The sequence below is a fragment of the Jaculus jaculus genome, chromosome 9 (genome assembly GCF_020740685.1).
Source record: "Jaculus jaculus isolate mJacJac1 chromosome 9, mJacJac1.mat.Y.cur, whole genome shotgun sequence".
NCBI lineage: Eukaryota > Metazoa > Chordata > Mammalia > Rodentia > Dipodidae > Jaculus > Jaculus jaculus.
The window spans coordinates 136,076,927-136,102,746 of record NC_059110.1 but is presented as its reverse complement, the minus strand read 5'-3'; the positions used below and the strand labels follow the sequence as shown (position 1 = coordinate 136,102,746).

General features: G+C 39.2%; 1 protein-coding gene across 3 annotated transcripts in view; it reads right to left on the bottom strand.

Annotated features, from left to right (window-relative positions):
- Window positions 1–25,820, bottom strand: part of Tanc2 (tetratricopeptide repeat, ankyrin repeat and coiled-coil containing 2) — a 382,841-nt gene that overhangs the window by 266,646 nt on the left and 90,375 nt on the right. For all 3 annotated transcript variants that reach the window (XM_045158789.1, XM_045158790.1, XM_045158791.1), the window contains exon 3: window positions 12,333–12,404. In XM_045158789.1, coding sequence (XP_045014724.1) covers window positions 12,333–12,404 — 72 coding nt within the window. The remainder of the gene's footprint in view (window positions 1–12,332; window positions 12,405–25,820) is intronic.

Sequence of the window (25,820 nt, the reverse complement as noted above, 5' to 3'; positions counted from 1 at the left end):
AATTCTATTCTTCTTAAGACCTGCAACCAGGAGAAATTATCCTACCAGAGCTAAACCATTAACCAACATTGTGGAAGGGAAGCACCCAAGTCTAGCCTGCTTCCACCTTCCACTGAAGCCTCATCACAACATCCCACCCTATCTAATGGGAACAAGAAAAGAAAAGAGCAATGAGACAGACAGGTGATGTTCACAATGCAGAGGCACGCATCACCGAAGGATCAAAACTGAATCATAGGATAAAAGAATGCTGCTTTTCCCTCACAACTTTACATTGCATGACAAAAGGTAATGCATTCATTATAATTTCTTTTATGCAATGTTCACCTTTCAAAAAATTGTACAAATACACACACACACACATGCCATATATACAATATAGAAAAAGTTGATGATCTAGAGCAACTTGACCAATTTATTAATAGATACGCAGTCAAACCTCTCACAAGAAAAAATAGACAATTTTAGTGTATCTATAATGATTAAAGAAATTGAATCAGTAATAGTCTTTCAAGATAGAAAGAACCAAGATTAGATGGGTTCACTAGTACACTCAACTAAACAAAACAACACTCTTCAAATTGTACTTTTTCCAAACATTTTGAGAAGCAGAAGGAGAACTTCTTATACTATGAGGCCAGAACTACTCTAAAATGAAAATTAAATAGATACTATAAGGAGAAACTCAAATATTTCTCATGAACACAGATACTTTAGATACATACATTTCATATATAAATTACAATATATATGCAACAACGTACTTACAAATCAAATCTACCAACGTATGAACAGAATTATATAGTATAAGTGAGACTTATTCTAGGTATATAACAGTTTAAACTGTTCTAATCAATTATAACAACAGGGAATAGAAGAAAAATCACATGATCATATCCACATGACCAAATGCAGAAAAAGCATTTGTCAAAAGTATCTAAGAGCCGGGCATGGTGGCGTATACCTTTAATCCCAGCATTCAGGAGGCAGAGGTAGGAGGATCACCATGAGTTCAAGGCCACCCTGAGACTACATAGTGAATTCCAGGTCAGTCTGAGCTAGAGTGAGACCCTACCTCAAAAAAAAAACAAAAATAAAAATAAATAAATAAATAAAGTATCTAAGGACTATGGCGAATAGGGGAAGGAACACTGAAGTTGTACTTAGTGACTCAAATATACCAGGGCCAACTCTCCCTTTCTGGTCTCAGAAACAGAAAAGGAGGTTTTGTTAATCAGTTTTCTGTTCTGAAACACAAATGCCTGAGATAATAAACATAGTAAGTAGAAAGGCTTATTTTGGCTCATGGTTTAGCCCATGGTCACCCCAAGGTCTCACCTTGGGCCTGTGGTGACTTCATGCCAGGTGTGGGCGGTACACGTCTATCTTATGAAGAGAAAGGGAAAGGGGGTCAATGGGTCTCAGTATCCTATTCAAGGGCATGATCCCAAACATCTAACTTCCTTCCACTAGGTCCAAAATTCTAAAACTTCCACCACTTTTTAATAGTGCCAGAAGCTAGAGACCCAACACCTTCAACACACTGGCCCTTAGGGAACATCCAAGATCCAAACTATAGCAGGGGTCTTTGTAGGTCTGAAGAGTTGAGGGAAGTCCTTCCTGTTTTCCTTTCTCCCACCTATTTTGTCCAAGTGTCTGGGCATTTCCACGGCATTGTAGCAGAGATGGAAATGGTGACTGGGAAATCATTTAAGCACTTTCTCTGACCCCAGGAACTGTAGCTAAGTGTGAGGCACATCCTTATTGCGATGAAAATTAAACAAAGGCCCGGATTTCTGGCCAAAACACTGAGAAGTGTTGTTGAGATTTTGGTGACAGGGAGATCAAGAAACAATCTAACAGTATTTAGGACGCACTGGGGTCACCACTTAGCTGTGTGTACATGGGTCTGACCAAAACAGTACACCACAGGCATTAAGAATAGAGATATAGGATACCCCACCACTCTGGTTCCAAAATGCACATGGACCACACTTGTAAAACTCAATAGCACTACAAATGCTTAGAAAAGTAGCCAAAGACTTCCAAATGAAGGATAAGATCTGTGCAGGACATAATCTGGTTGATTGGACACAAACATAAAAATCAACTTATCCTTAGGATTTAAATAAAACTCAACATTTCAGGGCCTAATATTCAACACGTTATAAAAACACGGAGGATAGCATTCATGATCCCACAATGAATACAAATACTCCCACTGAGGAGGACCTTCAGTGGAGTGGGGTGAAGGAGAGGGGTCAAAAGAGAATCACCTCAAAAATACAACCAATCTTCAGTATGTTCATACATTTAAGTTCCCGATAAAAAGCGTTAAAAATGAGTAGGATATACTCCTAACTTAGTTGGCATAGGAAGATATGGGAAAGTCTTAACAAGAGAAAGTTAGAGACAGATATGTAAACTCAAAGCTGGCACAGCTGCTGTTGGAATTACCAAAAAAAAAAAAAACACACAAAAACAAAAACAAAAAAAAAACAAAAACCCCCAGACTTTAAAGCAAATGTTATAATAGTGCTTCAGTAAGTCCAGGCAAATATTCTTGAAATGAATGGAAAATGCAGTCTCAAAAGCCAATGTGTATTTTACATTTAGAGCATCATCCTTCCTGTCAGCCACATTTGAAATGCTACATGTAGCCAGTGACTACATACTGTACCGTGAAACTTAAGAGCTCTCTGCAGGACAAAATCTATCAAAGGTGGTTACTCCTACCATGTCCTAATTCAACTCACTTCATATGAGGCCTATACAGAAAACAGACAAACCTTAGAAAATAAGTATTAATTTTTGTAACTTGTTCGGGTTGTGACTACCATTGTTGCTATTTTAGGGGTGATTTTGTTGCTGAAACAAATCACCACATCCCTGGCACCTAGTTGTATTTGTTGAGCTGGAAATGAGACCACAAGAAGCAGTTTTTGTTCAGTTCAGCCATTAGAGTCAGCTATACATTTCCAATAGCATTATGGTGGTCTATTATACTAGTAACATCATGCTGATCACACTTAATGAACAGGAAGCAGAAATTAACTTAGATGCTTTGGTAAGGTCCTAACTGCAAAATTTTAGGTGAATTTCTGGGGTGGGGGGAAGAATCATGTATCCTCTATAAAGAACTATAATCCTACTTTGAAAAAGAGTTCTGGCCACCTCAGGACCTTAGAATGAATGACTGACACGTGCTATCAAGCTGCCATGTAACTTAGACACCACCATGGACTCTGTTGATGGGTCAACAAAACAGCCCAGTTCGATATGCAGTGCAGTGCTTCATCATTACATGGAAGCAGCACACATGAAACTGGAATGAGCAGGTCCCAAATCAAAAGCAACTGACGTGAGCAAATGGCTAAGATATCCCTGGTTTCTACTTCTGCTATTCTGCTTCTGCTCTCAGTCTAGATTTTTGATCTAAAGGAGAATTCTCTATGACCATTTGGCTAAGCCAGTGGGCGGGGGGACAAAAGGCCTGGTTTTGTGATGGTTTTATAGGACATGTAGCTGCTAACAATACTACAGCCCCACTCTCATGTGGACCTGAAGGGTGGTGATGAGGGACATACTCCCAATGGCAGAAACTTGAGCAAGGTTTGTGGTTATTCATTCACTCCTTACGGAGAACTGGAAGAGGTATTATTGTTGGGTATCAATTCATGGTTTATCAATTAATGGTTTGACCGGTATTTGGGAGTTGGAAGGAACAGCTAGAAGAGTGATGACAGAGATCAAAGCATAGAGAATGTGCACAGAACTCTGAAAGAGCAGACTATAAAGTAATTTATGCTCCATCAAAATGTTTACCAAAAAGCAAACTCTGCAGAGGAGTTGTTTAACCTAGTAGGTAAGGCAGCCTGATCTGAGGATTCAACCAGTCTCTTTAGCAGATAATCTAACTCTGCCCAGTGGGCTCATTAACACTGAGCTGGAATTTACACATGTCCTCAGTAGTGTGGATTTCCATTCATCAATACTAATATGACTACAACCACAGCTGAGTGCCCATCCTGCCAACACTCCATATATACTAGGACAGGTAGGTAAACAAGCCCACTTTATGGTATCATTCATGGCATGACCAGTGAGTTACTGCTCTGATTCTTTCTGGCTCTTGGCAATTTCCCCTTCTTAGTAAATCAGCTATGTATTTGGAATAGACTTTGACATACTATTTACCCACCACACCCACACATATAACGTAGTTTTTCAAGTTGTCATAGTGTGCCCCCTTGTGGAAGCCAGTCTTCATTCTCTGTAGGAATAAAACATTAAATCCAACCTGTTCCTCAAATAAAACAAAACAAGTAAGTATTGACTCTGTAATAATTTTTACCCTGGGCTTTACTAATAGATTCCTTCCTCTTCCTTTGTTCTCTAACTGTCCATGACTAATCATTAAGACTTTAATTTTTCAGGTGTTTATTGATTATATCTTACCTGAAAAACTCAGATATTTTAAATAAAAATTTTTCTACATGTTGAGCTTATTTTTTTAATGTTTTTTAATCTGCCACAATTTTATTCCTTCTCCTTCATTAATATGGATAAGCAAGAACTGGCTTCTACAAGGTTCCTAGTGTTAATTAGACCAATTATAATGCTAAGTAGGGTACTGAATATGTTCTGACACAAAATGTGCTTAGAGCTGTATATTCCAAGAACTCAAAATGATTCTAAATTATTATGAACTATTTTTTAAATCTAAACACTCACAGATGAGGAAATGATGGGATACTTATTTATGGGTTATTTATGCCATATAGTCTACAGTATAGACCATTATGTAAGGTTTAAGAAATTGGAGTTTCAGTATATTCTTGGAGGAATGGCTGTGTTACATGATTAACTGGGAAAGAACAAAAAACTAAAACCACTCATTTTATTAAAATCTTCAAATTCTTTTCTAAAAAATATTTTATTTATTTATTCATTTAAGAGAGAAACATACACAGAGAGAAAATGGGCACTCCAGGGCCTCTAGCCACTATAAACAAACTCGACACATGCACCACCATGTACATGTGGCTTATGTGGGTACTAGGGAATCGAACCTGAGCCCTTAGGCTTCATAGGCAAGTGCCTTAACCACTAAGCCAACCCCCTGAAATTCTTTATACAGGTATACATATCTGTGGATAAGCAGTATGAGCTCAGAGAAATATATGGGCGAATATAGACTGAGTAGAGATGATGTGTGTTGTTTTAAGGTAGCAAAAGAGGACTTACTTTGTTTAAAAGTATTTTTAATTAATTAATTATAACTTATTAAAAATAAAAATATGGGGCAGGAGGGATGGCTTAGCGGTTAAGGCATTTGTCTGCAAAGCCAAAGGACCTACGTTAGCCAGATATACAGGGGGGCACACATGTCTAGAGTTCATTTGCAGTGGCTGAAGGCCCTGGTATGCCCATTCTCTCCCTCTCCTTCCCTCTTTCTCTCCCTCCCTCCCTCCTTCTTCCCCTCTTTCTCTGTCAAATAAATAAATAAATAAAATTAAAATAAAAAAGTACAAATATGACTTAAATATATATATACTTGATCTTAGCCAAAAGGCCAAGAAGTGATGACCAAAATATATAAACATATTCTAATATACTGAATGTACCAAGACAAGGAATTACTGGTCACAGGGTCAAGTACAAGTTTAATTTTTTTTTAATATTTTTATTTATTTGAGACAGAGAGAGAGGGAGGAAAGGAGAGGGAGAGAGAGAGAGAATGAGTGTGCTAGGACCTCTAGCCACTGCAAACAAACTCCAGATGCATGCGCCACCTCGTGCATCTCACTTATGTGGGATCTGGAGAATTGAACCTGGACCCTTAGGCTTTGCAGGCAAGCACCTTAACTGCTAAGCCATCTCTCCAGCCCTGATTTTTTTTTATTACAATATTATGTTTACATTAAATTAAACTTGGGTTGGAAAGATGGCTTAGCAGTTAAGGCGCTTGCCTGTAAAGCCTAAGGACCCAGGTTTGATTCTCCAGGACCCATATTAGCTAAAATGTACAGGGGGCACATGTGTCTGGAGTTTGTTTGCAGTGGCTGGAGGCCTCTCTGTCTCAAATGAAAATAAAAAATCAGCAAGAAACTGAATTATTGAAGCACAAGACTACAAATAAACAAATTTTCAGAAAGATTCATCATGTAAGTTCAGATCTTCTAAAAATAAACCAATAACAAATAAATTCATAATGTAGATATCAATAGAAAGGTTTTAAATAAATACTGCCAAGAATGCTGTTTCAAAAATGTTGGTATAAACCGAGCATGGTGGCACATGTCTTCAATCCCAGCACTTGAGAGGCAGAAGTAGGAAGATCACCATGAGTTTGTGGCCAACCTGAAACTAAATAGTGAATTCCATATTAGCCTGGGCTAGAACGAGACCCTCCCTCAAAAGAACTAAAAAAAAAATTTTTGGCATAGAGATTGGATAAGAAAAATAGGATTAAAACAACAACAACAACAGGGTAGGGCTAGAGAGATGGCCTAGTGGTTAATGTGCTTGTCTACAAAGCCAAAAGACCCAGGTTCAATTCCCCATGACCCACGTAAACTAGATACACAAGGTGGCACATGCATCTGGAGTTTGTTTGGAGTAGCTGGAGGCCCTGGCATGCCCATATTCATTCTCTCTTTCCCTCTCTCCCTCCCTCCCTTCCTCTCTCTAGTAAGTAAAAAAAAAAACAAAAAACAATATTAACAAAAAGAAAAGAACAAGAGTAGCTGAAAGTGAAACTTGAACCATGCATGGCGGTAGATGTCTGTTATCTAGTATCAGCCAGGGCTATATAGCAAGACTCAGTCTTAACACTAAATAAGCAAAAGTGAAACTTTAGGGACTGAGGACATAGCTCAGTGAGTAAAGTACTTGCCTTGCAAACATGAAGACCTAAATTTGATCCCCAGTACACACATAAAAATGTCAAGTGTGGTAACACATGCCTGTAATCCCAACGTCAGAAAGACCAGGCAGTCCTGCCTAACAGGTAAACTCCAGGCCAGTGAGACCCTACCTCAGAAAAAGGTGGACTGCATTCCTGAGAACAACATCCAACGTTACCCTCTGGCTTCCAAATTCACATGCACTCCTGTACTCACACAAGTACACATACACACTCATTCTCTCATTGAAAACAATGGTTGTAGTAAGGCGTGGTGGTGCATGTCTGTAACCCCAACACCAGGAGGCAGAGGTATGAGGACAATTGCCACCAAGCCTGGTCTACATAGTGAGTTTCAGTCCAGCCAGGGTTATATGACAAGATCCTGTTACAAAACAACATAAAATAATTGTTCTGCATTAATGTAAAGTTAGAAAGCATTTACCTAAAGAAAATGGTACCTTCTGGGCATGATGACACATGTCTATAATCCCAGCACTAGAAGGTGGAGGCAAGAAGATCAAGTCAATCAATGCCATCCTCACCTATGTAGTGACTCCAGGGCTGGCCTGGGTTACATAAGACACTATCTCATAAAACCAAGATAATAATAATAAATAAAAATTATGCCAGTTTCACAGCATTATTTTGAGGATGAAATGACATAAAGACACCTACTTTAGGACAAGTGTATCAGTAGATATGTTTATTTTCACTATTTCTAAAGCAATTTATACTGAAACTTAAATGATTTTTAACCCAAATAGTAAACTACGAAAACAGCAAAAGTTGTGCACATTAACAAATCTATAATATTATATATACTCTTATGTTAAGATAAATGATGCACTAAATATTGAAATAACTATTCTCATCACTCTTTAATTAACCAGAGTTGGCTTTATAAGAAAATCTTTGAAATTTTCTCAATGGAATAATTTGTGCTTCAAAAACATAGCATCTTATAACTACAAAGTATTTACATAATTGCAATGAAAGAGAAGGAACCAGAACACAGTGTATTTGACAATTTAGTACACCATTATTATGGACATACTAGCATGTATTAATAAAATGAAGTTGACTAGAAATAATGGGAATTATACAAAACTAAACATTATACACATACAATGAAATTAACTTAGGTGTCAATATGAAAAGGCCTCAGAAAAATTTCCAAGTGGGTAGAAACTACATTTACATACTTCTAAATAACACATAGGACAAAGAAGAAATCAAAAGAGGATTCTGAATTGAATTAAACTACTATTTATTAAAGTCTTTACGTATAACTAGTATGGACATTTATAGCACTACACTGTTATGTTAGAAACGAAAGTTATCAGTGACTTCACCTTCTTCCTTAAGAAATTAGAAAAAAAGAGAAAATTAAACCCAAGGCAGGCAGAAAAAAGGAAATAAAGAACGAAATAGAAAACAGATAAGCAGTACAAAGCATAAAAATCAAGGTGTAGTGGTGCACACCTTTAATCCCAGAACTTGGGAGGATGAGGTCAGGAGTATTACCATGGGTTCGAAGCCAGCCTGGGACTACAGAGTGAATTCCAGGTCAGGTCAGCCTGGGCTAGAATGAGGGAAAGAAAAATGAAAAGAAAAGCTAATGTTTGAGCTCTATACAACTGAAAAAGGGACTAGAGAGATGCCTTAGCTGTTAAGGCACTTGCCTGCAAAGCCTAAGGAACCATGCTCAACTCCTCAGATCCCACATAAGCCAGACACAGAAGGTGATGCACGTGCAAGGTTGCACATACTTCTGGAATTTGCAGTAGCTGGAGGCCCTGGAGTGCTAATTTTCTCTCACACTCTTTTTCATAAAAAAAAGAAAATACTGGGGCTGGAGAGATGGCTTACTGGTTAAGCGCTTGCCTGTCAAGCCTAAAGACCCCAGTTCAAGGCTCGATTCCCCAGGACCCACGTTAGCCAGATGCACAAGGGGCGCACGCGTCTGGAGATCCTTTGCAGTGGCTAGAGGCCCTGGTGTTCCCATTCTCTATCTATCTACCTGCCTCTTTCTCTCTCTGTCTGTTGCTCTCAAATAAATAAATAAATAAATAAATAAATAAATAAACAAACAAACACAAACTGAAAAAAGTTATCAATATAAAGTGATGTCACTACAGATTTTATAGACATTAAACCAGAAGTCAAGGAGAAATTGATAACTCAAATCATGCTAGATTTACTTAAGAAATTGAAGCTGTGCTCTTGTGGGGTTTATTTGTTTTGTGGGTTTTTTTTGAGACTGGATCTCACTATCTAGTCCAAACTGGTCTAAAACTTGCTATGTAACCCAAGTTGGCTAGGACCTTGGGAACCTCCTACATGAGCCTTTCAAGTGCTGGTACTACCACTACCATGCACTACTGCGCGTGACTTCAGAACTTGTAGTTCAAAGTCTTCTCACAAAGACAGTTCCAGACTCGGGTGGATTTCTAAGAAATTGTGTCAAACAATTAAGGATAGAGTCATAGCAATTCTACACAAATATTTTAGGAAATTGAGTAACAAGAAAAACCACTCAACTTTCAATTTATTCTATGAGATTTATATTAATATCAAAAACAGTATAAGAAAATTGCACATAAATATTTTGTGTAAATACAGGTGCAAAAATAATTTAAGTTCCTAAAAAAAAGTCAAACCTATCAACCATACAACTACTAGTGACAAAGTAGGCTTGCCTGTCATACCTTAGAGGATTATTTCCTTACCATAATAATCCAAATCAAATAGATGATGAAAATATTTATACTACACACTGATAAGGTTTTCTCCTGTTACACTGGACTCCACTGAGGGACTAAGGACTCATTTCTCACATCTCTTTTCCTCTATGCCATATGTTTTCCTTGGAGGTCAGAATGTTGCTAACAGTAGGTACATTTATCACTAATTCTACCTGAGCCTGTCTGTCATTTAAGTTTTATTAAAGAAAATATGTCAGGTTAAGCCGGGCGTGGTGGCGCACGCCTTTAATCCCAGCACTCGGGAGGCAGAGGTAGGAGGATCGCTGTGAGTTCGAGGCCACCCTGAGACTCCATAGTGAATTCCAGGTCAGCCTGGGCTAGAGTGAGACCCCCTACCTCAAAAAACCAAAAAAAAAAAAAAAAAAAAAAGAAAATATGTCAGGTTTCTATCCATCTCATGCTCCTAAAGAAGACTCTTCTGGTAAATCTGTAAAACAGGCAGAGTATTGCCAAGAATTTACTTGTCTGAAAACATCTTAATATCAGTCAGTCATGGTATAGAATACCTCCTATAATTCCAGAATATGAAAGCCTAAGGCAACAGGTTTGTCATAAATTCCAGGCCAGCCAGGGATACATGATGAAACACTGTCTCAAAAAGGAAAACATACCAAACAAAATCAAAGCACGTTATATTTTACTCATATAGTTATAAATGCCTTTGAATTCTAAGATTGAAATTATTTCCATCCAAAATTTTTTAAATGTTTTATTTTCACTTAGTTTTAAATACTACCACTAAAAAGTACATGATCAATTTTCTTTTTTATTTAATAATAAAGAGTAGATAAACTCTCAACATTTACTATATTTGCATATCATTGAAAAGCAATTAAAACTAGCATAAGTTAAAACTTTCAAAGCTATTTAACATTATTTCTTTTTTCCAATAACATAAAAACTTTCAAAAATAGTACAGCTTTAAAATCTAGGATAAGCAGAGTTGAAGAAGAAGGGAATCAGAATTATAGAGTAAGTGGCCCTGGAGCTTTTGTGGGACTGAAGCATGCCACACATCCATTCATTTGTGCTCTCAATTCTCATTCTCTTAGAGATCAAGTCATGCATTGAATGATATTTATTTAGTGATGACCACATTTCAGATATTTCTTTTTGGCACTGAACATATGGTAGTAACTAAAATAGTCAAAAGGCTGTGCTATTATGAAACATTCATTTTGTTTCAAACAGGGAAAATAAACAGTAAATATGAAAATGGTAAATACTATAAAAAAGTGAATATGGGGATGTACATGAGTTAGGAAAGGCCTAGCATAAATTTCAGTGGTATAGAATGATTTTAAATCTTCACTTCAAGAAATTAATCAAAGGCCTATAAAAATAAGTGCTAAATAGGGCTGGAGACATGGCTTAGTGGTTAAGGCATTTGCCTATGAAGCCAAAAGACCCAGGCTTGATTTCCTGGGACCCATGTAAGCCAGATGCACAAGGTGTCGCATGCATCTGGAGTTCGTTTACAGTGGCAAAAGGCCCTGGAGCATATCTGCCTCTTTCTCTCTCTCTCTCTCTCTCTCTCTCTCAAATAAAATCAATTAAAAAAAATGCTAAATAGAAAGGGGAAACAAGTAGGAAGACCCTAATAAAGCAATACTATCATTTCCTCTGAGACAGCAAAGACAACAAATATATTAACAAAACTCTAAAAAGACAATATGTGGCCTGTGTGGTGGCACATACCTTTAATCCCAACACTAGGGAAGCAGAGGTAGGAGAACTGCTGTGAGTTCAAGGCCACCCTGAGACTACATAGTGAACTCTAGATCAGCCTGGGCTAGAGCGAGACCCTACCTCTACAGGGTCTAGTTATGGAGCTCAATTGGTAGAGTGCTTGCCCAACATGCATGAAGCCAAGGTTTCAATGCCCAGTACTGCATAAACTTGAAGTGGTGGAACACCCCTGCCATCCCAGAACTTGGAAAATGAAGGCCGAATAGTCAAGACTTCTAAGGGTCACCCCTGGTTGATGTGAACTTGGACTATAGGAGACCCTGGGCTAAAAGAAGCAGGGAAGACAGACATGGGAGGAGAAAGGAAATGGGAGAGCAGGGGAGGGAGAGGGAGAGAGGAAGACCACCACTGCCATCAGTGTGTGATTTTACTCCAACACGTGATAATGAAGTTACTTTTGATTACATTCTAAAAGGGGTATCTACACATTTATCACTATGCTCCAAAATTCTTAACCTTTAATATCATTTTTAAAATGACATGAGACTACATAGAATTTTAGATAATATCATTTAAACCCTAAATAAGAAATTAGAGGGCTGGAGAGATGGCTTAGCGGTTAAGCGCTTGCCTGTGAAGCCTAAGGACCCCAGTTCGAGTCTCAACTCCCCAGGACCCACGTTAGCCAGATGCATAAGGGAGCACATGCATTTGGAGTTCGTCTGCAGTGGCTGGAGGCCCTGGCATGCCCATTCTCTCCCTCCCTCCCGCTCCCTCTCTCTCTCTCTCTCTACCTGCCTCTTTCTCTGTCTGTCACTCTCAAATAAATAAATAAAAATAATAAACAAAAAAAATTTTAAAACTTTAAAAAAAGAAATTAGAATAGCCAAATGAGACTCAGAAGAAAAAATAACCCAGTTCTCAAATTAAATACTAGGAAGGACTAGCTGACATTTAAAGAAACGTACCTTGCCCAGAGCGGCTTTGGCGAGAGTCTACACTTGACTGTCTTCGATCCGGTGGTTCCTCGCTTCCTCCATCTGCATAAAAGATCATAACCAGATGAGACTGATATAAAATCCACTCTGGTGACATTTCTAGTGTAAAATCACTACATCTATCAATTGTTTTCATTTCTTATAATCTGGATCATTAAAAATTTGAGAATTTTTCCCTACATAAGCCAATGGTTCTTGTTCTTGTAGGCATGACTATAGCCACATCCAAAAGTCCAATGGAGGTACAAGTGCTTTTTCCCCTATGCCACATATATACACTCTACTTCATATGTAATGAAGAAATTTACCAATTTCAAGTTCACTTACAACATTCCATCTTAGAGACTCTGACTTAAAGCAATGCCTAGATGACATTATATTTGCCTAAAGTATGTCAAGTAATCTCAGCACTGTGCTTTACTAGGGCAAAATTACATGTATATGTTTCATATTATATAAAAATTAATAAATCTATTAGTAGTATCAGTAAGAGCTCAAAAATCAAACTTGAGGCTTTGTTAACCCAAACTTTTTTACAATTGTATGAAAACAAATTCATTATCTACACCTTCATTTTTCAAGAAACAAGAAAGGGTATACTTCTTTATGCAATTAAATAAAAGCTACAAACATATAAATAATTCTCAGCCAGGCGTAGTGGCAAACACCTTTAATCCCAGCACTTGGGAAGCAGAGGCAGGAGGATTGTCATGAGTTCAAGGCCACCCTGAGAACATAATAAATTCCAGGTCAGCCTGGGCTAAAATGAAACCCTACCTCAGGGGGAAAAAATATTCTCTCAATCTTATTTTGTAGACACCAAAATGACTTATCACAAATGCAACAAGCACAAAAATGAAATCAACAGATGGAGAATGTCATACAGCATATTTAAGATTAAGAAGATATACTGAAGTCTATGGCGGCACATGCTTCCACTCCTAGAACACATGAGTCAACCTGGATGATACAACAAGCCGTAGACGAGCCTCGGATACACAGCGAAACACTGTCTTAAAATAAAAATAAAAGTGAGGCTAAACAAAACTAAGGCTTTGTTCGACACAGTGATGCAAACCTACAAACGTCTTTTCACTTAATGAAGTTTAAAGTATATTAAAGATTCAACAGGGATGGGGAGATAGCTCAGGCATGAGAACCTGAGTTTGACCCCCAAACCCCACCTTAGAAAAACAAAATTCAAGCATCATAGCTACAGCTTGTAATCCCAGGACAAGAAGCTGAAGTCGACCCCTGCTGGGCTCACTGGCCAGCCAATGTAATCAACTCAGCAAGTTCCAGATCTTGTCTCAAAATAGTTATACAGGGCCCGAGGCACAGTACCCCAGGCTGTTCTCCTGCCTCCACATGCATCTACACACGGGTGCACACATGTGAGTACACACACCCACACACACGCGCACGCGCGCGCACACACACACACACACACACAGTACCCCAGGCTGTTCTCCTGTCTCCACATGCATCTACACACGGATGCACACATGCGAGTACACACACACACACGCACACACATACACACAGTACCCCAGGCTGTTCTCTTGCCTCCACATGCATCTACACACGGCTGCACACATGCGAGTACACACACACACACACACACACACACACACACACACAGTACCCCAGGCTGTTCTCTTGCCTCCACATGCATCTACACACGGGTGCACACATGCGAGTACACACACACACACAAACACAGTACCCCAGGCTGTTCTCCTGCCTCCACATGCATCTACACACGGGTGCACACATGCGAGTACACACACGCGCACACACATACACACACAGTACCCCAGGCTGTTCTCTTGCCTCCACATGCATCTACACACGGGTGCACACATGCGAGTACACGCGCACACACACACACACACACACAGTACCCCAGGCTGTTCTCCTGCCTCCACATGCATCTACACACGGGTGCACACATGCGAGTACACACACGCGCACACACACACACACACACACACATACACACACAGTACCCCAGGCTGTTCTCTTGCCTCCACATGCATCTACACACGTGTGCACACATGCGAGTACACACACGCGCACACACATACACACACAGTACCCCAGGCTGTTCTCTTGCCTCCACATGCATCTACACACGGGTGCACACATGCGAGTACACGCACACACACACACACACACACACACAGTACCCCAGGCTGTTCTCCTGCCTCCACATGCATCTACACACGGGTGCACACATGCGAGTACACACACACACACACACACACACACACACACAGTACCCCAGGCTGTTCTCTTGCCTCCACATGCATCTACACACAGGTGCACACATGCGCACGCACACACACACACACACACAGTACCCCAGGCTGTTCTCCTGCCTCCACATGCATCTACACACGGGTGCACACATGCGCACACACACACACACAGTACCCCAGGCTGTTCTCCTGCCTCCACATGTATCTACACACGGGTGCACACATGCGAGTACACGCGCACACACACACACACACACACACACACACACACACACAGTACCCCAGGCTGTTCTCTTGCCTCCACATGCATCTACACACGGTGCACAGATGCGCGCGCGTGTGCGCACACACACACACACACACACACACACACACACACACACAGTACCCCAGGCTGTTCTCCTGCCTCCACATGCATCTACACACGGGTGCACACATGCGAGTACACACACACACACACACACACACAGTTTACATTTTATTGTTTCTTTTCTACAGCCATGTATTTTTAACTTAATACAAACAAGTAGTAACTGCAAGCAGGTTTATCAAGGATTACTCTTGTCCTGTCATCTATTTTTGCTACTATTTAATTTTTGTCCTAGAGCTTATGTCTTTACAGTCATCGCTTTTTAAGTCCGTGGTTCATTTTTAAATTCGTTATTGATATGAAGTTTTAACAAGTATATTTACATAGGGCTTAGTTAGCAATTACATTTTGTATACCTATAGTAGGCATATTTATTAAGTATTCTTTATTTTACAGAGGGCTTAACTAACAGATACCATACAAAAATGGTGCTAGTCAAATGAGTCCATAAACATAGTAATTTTAGAAAATAAAACATGAATTGGCATGAAATATTCATATCTGTGTTTGATATGACCTTAGCAACTATATAAAACATTCCATTTATTTCATAAGATTAGTAAAATAAATCGCTTGTCAGCCTTTTGACTAAGATCAAGTGAAGATTAGCAAAATAATTCAGCAAACCAGAAGATATTTCAAGTGATAGTCACATTTGTTTGTCACAGTATGCATATACCTGTAGAATACAAATCAGTTTAGCTATTATTTGGGTTTTGCATTAGTAGGTAAGTTACACTTGGATAAAAATATACAGTAGACACAATGACAAAACACAATGCTATAGTATGGGCTGGAAATATTGCTTAGTGGTCAAGGTGCTTGCCTGTGAAGCCTAAGAATGCATGTTCAAATCTTCAGGTCCCACATAAGCCAGACACAGTGACACAAGCATGCAATGTCGCATATGTGCCACAAGGGGTTGCATATGTCTGGAACTCATTCGCAGCAGCTGAATGGCCCTGGCACATCCATGTTTTCTCTCTCTCTCTCTCTGCCTCTTTCTTGCTACCTCTCTCAAAAATAAAATACAAAGAAATACAAAGGTATGAATTTTTCCTTTGATATACAAGCCAAAACAATGAAAGCAAACATGTCCTTATACATTATCACCCAGAATGAGTTAAGCATATGTTTATATCCTTTTACCTATACTTCACAGCCCAGGTAAGCAATTCTATGGACTTTTTTTTTTTTTTAAAAATAAGACTTAATATTTTAACTGAGCCAACACACTAAATTTTGGTTTTGTTTGTAATCCTTTATGAATTCTTCAATCACACAAATTAATAATCACCATGTCCCCAAACTTTTAGAGATTATTGTTTAACTTGTACCTCATTAATACATCTTCATTAGCTGTTTGGTGTTTATGTCCTCTGCTCCTATGCCTAGTTATACTACATCTTTTTGTTTTGTTTTGTTTTTGTTATTTGGGGGTACTGGGGTTAAGTCCAGGGCCTTAGTGCATCCTGGGTAAGCACCCTATGTCTGAGCAGCAGTGCCAGTGCATCCTTCTATCGCCATGTTTCTGATGAGAAATCTGAAATCACTGACATTGCTTCATGCTTCTCAGGGTGCTTGTAGGCTTTTGTTCTTTGTCTACTGTTTTTAGCAGACTAATCAAACTTGAATGTGAATTTTCTTTAAATATTGTTTGATCATCTCACTTTTATGCTCTTCTTTTGGAACCCCAATGGCATAAATGTTAGACCTTCTATTTTGTCCTACAGATGTCTTAAGTGCTGCTTTACACTATTTTTTGTTTTTCTCTCTTTAAATCTGTAAAATTTCTTTTTAAAAATTATTTTATTTATTTTAGAGAGAGCAGCAGCACACAGACAAAGTGAGTATGAGCATTAACGGGACTCTTGCCACTGCAAATGAATTCTAGACTCGTGTGCCACTTTTTTTTTAAATGTTTTTTTTTTAATTTTTTATTTATTTATTTGAGAGTGACAGACACAGAGAAAAAGACAGAGGGAGAGAGAGGGAGAGAGAGAGAGAATGGGCGCGCCAGGGCTTCCAGCCTCTGCAAACGAACTCCAGACGCGTGCGCCCCCTTGTGCATCTGGCTAACGTGGGACCTGGGGAACCGAGCCTCGAACCGGGGTCCTTAGGCTTCACAGGCAAGCGCTTAACCGCTAAGCCATCTCTCCAGCCCATCGTGTGCCACTTTATGTATCTGGTTGTATGTGGGTACTGGGGATTTGAACCTGAGCCGTTGGGCTTTATAAGCAAGTACTGTTTTAAATGCTGAGCCATCTCTCTAGTCCCCAGATCTATATAATTTCTATTTATCTGATTTCAAGGTCACAGATTCCTCTGCCATTTCTATTCTGTTAATGATGCCACCAACCATGTATGTTTCATTTACTATAATCACTAGTTCTAAATTTTTCATTAAGTTCTTTTATTAATCTTCTGTTTCATCATTAAGAAATAATTTTTTCATTCATTTTGAGAAGATTCACATAATTAATATTGAATGTCTTATAGTAGATGCATTAAAATTTTTGCCCAAAGTGGGACATGATGGTACACACCTTTAATCCCAGCACTTGGAAGGCTGAGGTAGGAGGACTGCTGTGAGTTCAAGACCAGCCTGAGACTACCTAGTGAATTCCAGATTAGCCCGGGCTACAGTAAGCCCCTACCCTCAAAAACCAAAAAAAAAAAAAAAACAACCCAAAATAATCTTTGCCTAATAATCCAAAGAATCATATTAGTATTGACAGTTATTGTCCCCCTTCCTACATGCTGGTATTTCCTAATACTCTACCAATTTCACATGTACTTTGTATGTCAATATTTGTATATAATTTTCATTTGTTTCTGGATACTCCCAATGTTTTAAGTCATGATACCACAACTCTTCTTTAATCTGACAGGAAATGTTAGCTGCATTTTCAAAGGCCTTTAGAGTGCTTTTCTCATCTGTGCTGCCTATATGCCTTCCTGTGTTCAGTTTGAGTCTTGGACCATGATCTGTTATGTCAGTTCTAAAGTTCTTCAGTTTGATTATTATGGCCAGATCTATGTGATGCGCAGGTGTGAGCCTAGGAGTTCACAACAACTTTCTGAGTTTGTTTTCTTGACGTCTCCCCTCTCTGCAATCTTTTTAGTATTTTCCAGTTCCCTGAGACTCCTTGTTAGTATTTCAGAAAAACTTGAAGATGTTATAATTGTGCTCTACTGGTCAGAGAAGAAGGTTTTCCTTTCTTCGAATTTTTTGTTTGTTTTTTGTTTTGTTTTTCAAGGTAGGGTCTCATTGTAGCTCAGGCTGACCTGAAATTCACTAGGTAGTCTCAAGGTGGCCTTGAACTCATGGCAATTCTCCTATCTCTGCCTCCCTGAGTGCTGGGATTAAAGTCGTATGCCACCATTCCCAGATTCTTTCTTTGAATTTTTGTCTTATGTGGGATCCCATTGTCATTAACAAGTGAATGTCTGGGAAAGGGAAAAAAAAAATTAAAGCAGGAAGTACAAGAGGACTTTTGCCTACTTTGGAGTGATAAGAATTCTCTTTCCCATTCTCAAACCAGAACTAGGAGGTTTCTACTGAAGATATCTATGTTCTGGTGTCCACTTCAAGCCTCTAACTGCATTAACCTCTGACCAGCAGACACCATAGTAATAGAAAATCCTACACTCATGAATGACTCAAGAATGTCCTCAATCTTCCTGCCGCTACTTACTTTTCAGCATCCTCTGGTTGTTCCATGGGTTCTATTAGGATATGTATGTAGCTTCAATTCAATTAAAGAGACTGGTTAGACTGTGATCATTCCATCATACTTGGACCTGGAACCTGCCTCTAATTTTCTATGATGCTGTTACTGACCTTTTTTGACAAAAAAAAAAAAATTAATTTTCATTTATTTATGAGAGAGACAGTGAGGGAGAGAGTAGGCCTACCAGGGTCTCCAGCCACTGCAAACGAACTCCAGATGTATGCACCTGGCTTACATGAGTACTGGGTGATCGAAACTGGGTCTTGAAGCTTCACAGTCAAATGCCTAACCACTAAGCCATCTCTCTGGCCCCCAAATTTTTTTTGTAAAGCTGATTTTCTATATTGCATTTATTTATTAGAGACAGAGAAAGAAAGAGGCAGACAGAGAGAAAGAATGGGCAAGCCTGTACCCTAGCCACTGCAAATAAACTCCAGACGCATGTGACACCATGTGCATCTGGGGAACTGAATGACCTGGGTCGCTAGGCTTCACAGGCAAGTGGCTTGACTGCTAAGCCATCTCTCCAGCCCTTATTATTTATTTATGAGAGTGAGTGACTTTTTTTGTGGGTGGGGGGTCGTTCAAGGTAGGGTCTCACTCTAGCCCAGGCTGACCTGGAATTCATCATGTAGTCTCAGGGTGGCCTCAAACTCTCAGCGATCCTCCTACCTCCATATCCCTGAGTGCTGTGATGAAAAGCATGCATCACCATTCCCAGCTGATATTTTTATTTTGTATTCTAAACACAATTTCCATGTTTATGGTATGATAAAAATCTATATGTCTGTATTATTTGTCTAGTCTAACTTTCCCAGCTTGTAGTAAAATATAGACTTTAGAGAATGGTAAATTCATACAGGAAGAAGTGTTCAGGGATTAACTGATAGTTTATCAATTGACTGACTTTCAAAAGTGTAGTCACTTAGGCAAGTTACCTCTAATTGTAGGACAGACTTCACAGACCTATAATATATTCCAAACCAGACCATGTGGTCATAGGATACAGCCATACCCCTTAAGCTTCAAGTATTAAGTCTATCCCAGTATAAGTGCAGCTCCTATAAACTCAGGAGCTACACCAGTGTCAGGTTGGTCTCAGTAGATCTAGATGCCATAAGCAAAATCCAGGTCTGTGTCTACTGATCAAGTTTCCACAGTGACCCCAGCAGACTCAGTCAATGTAAAAACAAGACCCAGGAACCCAGCCCACATACCTACTGACCTAGGTATTAGGCCAACTTGCCAAAAAACCTAACAGCAAGTCCCCCATAGACCCAGGCAGACGTACTGCCCAGAATCTCTGGGTGGGTTAAATGGTGAAGGACTTTCCTAGTAAAAGGCAGTTGTGAAGAGAAGAATGGGTGTCTAATTCTTCAAACATGCAGACACCAACACTAATCCAGAAGGATAATAAATAATTATGGAACAAGACACCACAAACAGAACAAAATTAGGTTACAGATCCTAATGAAATGAAAAATCTACAAACTACTTGATCAAGACTTCAAAGTAATCATTCATTCTAAAGGAGTTCCATAAAAGCCACAAGAAGATGTAGACAATGAGATGAAATCATGCAAACTATACAAGAAGAAAATGAGAAATTACTAAAGAAAAAGAAAACAAAGAGGCAAACATTAGCCAAGCATGATGTTATACACCTGTAAACCCAGAATTAGGCAGGAGGCTGAAGTAGGTCCAAAAATTTGAGGCCAGCCTGGGCTGCACAGTGGGACCCTATATCAAAAAATGAACAAATAGGGCTGGAGAAATGGCTTAGTGGTTAAGCGCTTGCCTGTGAAGCCTAAAGACCTCAGTTCGAGGCTCGATTCCCCAGGACCCACGTTAGCCAGATGCACAAGGGGGAGCACATGCCTGGAGTTCCTTTGCAGTGGCTGGAAGCACCCTGGCACGCCCATTTTCTCTCTCTCTCTCTCTCTCTCTCTCTCTCTCTTTCTCTCTCTGTTTTCTCAAATAAATAATTAATTTAAAAAAGTTTAAAGTTACAGTCTGGGCTGTGATGATTAAATCAAGGAAAAAAATGAACAAACAAACAACAACAACAACAAAAAACAATTGAGCTAAAAAAAAAAACACAATGAGGGCTGGAGGGATGGCTTAGCGGTTAAGGTGCTTGTCCACAAAGCCAAAGGACCTAGGTTTGATTCCCCAGGACCCACATAAGCCAGATGCACAAGGTGGTACATGCTTCTGGAGCTCATTTGCAGCAGCTGAAGACTCTGGCATGCCCATTCTTTTTCACTCTCTCAAATAAATTTTAAAAAATACAATGACCAAACTAAAACTTTCCATAGAACATCAACAACAGATTCAATTAAGAAGAATCAGTGTGTTCACCAGCAAGGCAAGATGTGCCCCTGGTGCAAGAGTTGCATGACTGTTACAGAGGTAACCAACTGTTCTTTGACTGAATCTGAGGCCCACTCCATGGGAGGAATTTCATGCCTGTAGCTGAAAGCCTCATCGAAAGCCTATGGTTTGAAAGGACAAAAGCCTTGTCAAAAACCTATGGTTTGAAAGGGCAAAAACCTCGTCAAAAACTACTAATACTGTTTGGTTAAATGAGTATGCTGTCGCCATTAAATTACCTTCTGAATATGTATATTCATGCCCACAGATTAGTTCTGCTTTTACTTCTGGTCAGTTTCGTTTTGTTGGTGGCAAAAGTAGCTGTAGAGAAGACTCATCAAAGTACTGAGAAGAAATGAAAGTTGAGTACTCTGCAGTAAATGAATCTCTGTCACACCTTTCAAGGCTCAGGGACCACTGCAGAAGAGGTGGCCAAAGGAATAAAAGAGAAAAATGACTGTGGCTTTGTCAGGCTGTATTCTAGACACAAAGTAGCCAAGGCATTCATGACCTCACAGCAGCTTCATTACCTGCATAATATTGGGTCCATCAATATGTCATCAGAGATGATGGGGATCATCAAAATAGGACTAGATGGAAAGAAGAGGGATCCAATGAAAGAAAGGTGGAGGAAAAGAAAATAAAGTAATAGAAAGGGACTCTGGTCAAAATACATTATGTACATGTATGACAATCATCAATAAAAATGTTTCTAAGGACTTGAGAGATATATTACCTGTTAAAGCACCTGCCTGCAAAGCCAAAGGACCCCAGTTTGAATCCCAAGAACCCGTGTAAGCCATATGCACAACATTGCACATGTGTCTGGAGTTTGTTTGTAGTGACTTAGAGCCCCTGGCATGCCCATTTTCTCTCCCTCTCATAAATAACTTAAATAAATAAGCAAAGAAAATGTTTTTAAAAAGCTGGGTGTTGTGGCACACACCTTTAATCCCAGCACTTGGAAGGAGGATCACTGTGAGAAGGAGAATCACTGTGAGTTCAAGGCCAGCCTGAGCCAGAGTGAGACCCTATTTTGACAAACCCCCGGGCCAAAACAACAACAACAAAAAAAAACAACAACCATGTTTTCAAAAATCAGTGAGTTTAGACACTAGCTGGATAAACAAAAAGAGAAGAAGAATGAAAAAAGTTAAGAAAACCTATGGGATCTGTGGAATATTATGCAACACATTAATGTATGCAGCATATTAATGTACACATCACAAGTATTGTAGGATAAGCCAAGAAAGAAACAGTCTATTTATGGAAATAATAAGAAAAATTCCATACTCTGAAGAAATAAATGAGCATTCTGTGAGATCTGTGAAGCCCAAGATACATCCTAATTATGTTCTCAAAAGTCCAAGACAAAGATAGTTTTTATTTGTGTTTTGGGTTGGTTGGCTGGTTGTCTGTTTAGAGGGGTTGGCTACAGGCATGAGCTACCACATCTGACTGTTCTTTTGTTTTTTTTTAAAGACAGTGTTTCACTATACAACACAAGCTGGCCTTGAATTCTTTATCATCCTGTCTTAACCTCCAGAACGGAGGGATGTATCATCACTCATTGCTTACTAAAAAGAGAATTCTGAAAACAGGTAAAAGAAAAACAACTTGTTACAATCAAGAGATGCTTACATCAGTGGTTTTCTGTAAAATTTGTAGGTCAGGAGACACTGGCATGATATATTCAAAGTGCTGAAAGAAAACAAACTGCCTACCAAAAATACTTTATAAGGCAGTTGTCCTTCAGAAATGAAGAACAAGGACTTTACCAGATAAATAAAAGCTCTAGTACTTTGTTACCACTCTGCCTTATAAGAAATGTAAAAAGGAATCCAAGTTGAAATGAATACATGACTTTTAACAGCATTAAAAAGGTATGAAACTGTAAAACCAAGACAGTCAATATAAAACAAACTTGATTCTGTAATGGTGGAACATAAATTATCTTCTTATTTATTTATTTATTTGGCAGAGAAAGAAGGGGGGAGAGAAAGAGAGAATGTGCACAGCAGGGCCTCCAGCCACTACAAATAAACTCCAAATGCGTGCACCCCCTTGTGCATCTGGCTAACGTGGGTCCTGGGGAATCAAACCTGGGTCCTTTGGCTTTGCAGGCAAATGCTTTAACCACTAAGCCATCCCCCTAGCCCAATTATTTTCAATTATAGCAAAAAAGTTAAATTACAGGTTTTCAAAATAATCACAATAATTTTTTAATGAACATATGGCATATACAACTTGTAAACTGTGATATCAATAACATAACATAGAAATTAAAATGTAATTTTTGTATATGGATGAAGATATAAGCATTAAATAAGACTAAAGATATCTCATGGTAAACAAAAAGAAAAATAATCTGTAGTAGATACACAAAAAGAGAAACCAAAAGCATACCACAAGAAAATAATGTTGATGGTAATAACAGTAATAATAAAATCTAAAAGATGGCATCAAGAGAAAGGAACTATAAAAGTCAAAAAACAACTAACAAATGGCAGTAAGTTATTACCTGTCAATAATTTTATGGAAGTATTAATTTTCCAATCAAAAGACAAATAGTAGCAAATGAATTAAGAAGATCAACAACCACCACCACTAACTACATGCTGTCTACAAAGAAGACTTGGCTTTAAGAACACACATCGGCTGACAGTGAAGGAATAGAAAATATCCCATGCAAAGGAAAGCAGGGTTGGCTAGAGTCATGTAAGACAAAATAGATTTTAGATATTCTAGAAATCAATATGGAAGCTTCTGAAAACTGGAAAACAGTATGCCAAAGAGATATCTGTAATTCCATGTTCACTGCAATATTATTTACAATATGAAATTGATCTAAATATCTGTTGATGGATAAATTTTTAAAAAGCATGGAGTTGAGCCGGGCATGGCAGCGCACAGCTTTAATCCCAGCACTCGGGAGACAGAGGTAGGAGGATTGCTGTGAGTTCGAGGCCACCCTGAGACTCTATAATGAATTCCAGGTTAGCCTGGGCTAGAGTGAGACCCTACCTCGAAAAATCAAGAAAATAAAAAATAAAATAAAATAAAATAAAATAAAAAGCATGGAGTGGAGATAACACACACAAAATATGTTTCAGCCTTAACAAGCATGGAGTGGAGAGAAAACTATCTCTCTCTCTGTCTATTATGTTTCAGCCTTAAAAAGCAAGAAACCTGTAAGGTGGTTTGATTCAGGTATCCCCCATAAACTTAGGTGTTCTGAATGCTCTTCTCCCCAGCTGATGGCAATTGGAAATTAAAGCTTCCTGGAGACAAGAGTATTATCTGGGGCAAGCTTATGAGTATTCTAGCCAGTTTCCCCATGCCAGTATTGGGCACACTCTCCTATTGCTATGGTCCACCTTATGGTGTCCAGGGGTGATGTCCACCCTCTGCTCATGCCATCGTTTACCCATGCCATCATAGACCTTCCCCTCAAGTCTATAAGCCAAAATAAACCCTTTTTTCCCCCAAAGCTGCTCTCGGCCACGTGATTTCTGCCAGCAATGTGAACCTGACTGCAACACTTTGTCATTTGCAACAAACATAGATGAACCAGAAGGGCACTGGGCAACAAAACTGTCAGGAAAAAAAAAAAAAAGTCTAAACAATCTCACTTACATGTGGAGGCTAAAAATATTGAACCAACTGAAAAAGCAGAACTGTGGTTTTCAGAGATTGGAGGAAATGTGGAGGTACTATGCAAAGGGTATAGGGTTTTAGTGAAATAGGAAATTTGATGATACAGTTTGGTTTTACTCACAGTTCCTGGTTTATCACCCTGCTCAAAGTAGGCCACAGAAACTAGAATTTCTCTTTCTCAAAGTAAGCTATAGAAACTCTAATCCTCCCCCATGTTTCTGTTTTGGAACTAACCCTAAAGAAATCCTCTGACCTTGGGCTGGAGAGATGGCTTAGTGGTTAAAGTGCATGCCTGTGAAGCCTAAGGACCCCGGTTCGATTCTCCAGGTCACACATTAGCAAGATACACAAAGTGGCGCATGCGCCTGGAGTTTGTTTGCAGTTTCTAGAGGCCCTGGTGTGCCCTTTCTCTCTCTCTCCTCCCCCCCCCCCATCTCTAATAATAATAATTCCTCTGACCTCAATGATAGGTCAACAAAGCCACTTTGCATATTACAGGAGTCCTGATCCATATGCAGAGAGGTATAATGGTTAGGATCAAACAATGCTGAAGTACACAGGCCTTGGTGGGCTTCTAAGACCTCTTAGCTTTAGATCACATCTCAGTCTATTAGCATTAGGTCACACTTTTGACCTAGTTGTCCATGCTTCAGTAATGCTTACACAGTAAATTCTCCATAGCAACTCTCTCTCTTCCCCTCCCATCTCTCTCTCTCTCTCTCTCTCTCTCTCTCTCTCTCTCTCTCTCTGGGTTTGGAGAGCTCCCAGATGGCAGAACACATGAAGATTCCTCAAGGGTGGGACACCACAAGAGGTCATAGAAGCTCTGTACTCCTTCATACTTCACCTTATGAATCTAATCTTCATCTTATGAATCTAATCTTCATCTTATGCGATATCCTTTATAATAAATCAACTGAACTATTTCTCTGAGTTCTTGTGGCCCACACAAGCAAATTCATTGAGTACAAAGGAGGAATTTTTTTAAAATCTCAGTTTATAACCTTTTGGTCAGAATTACAGGTAAGACAACATGGGATTTGCACCTGGCATGTGAAATGGC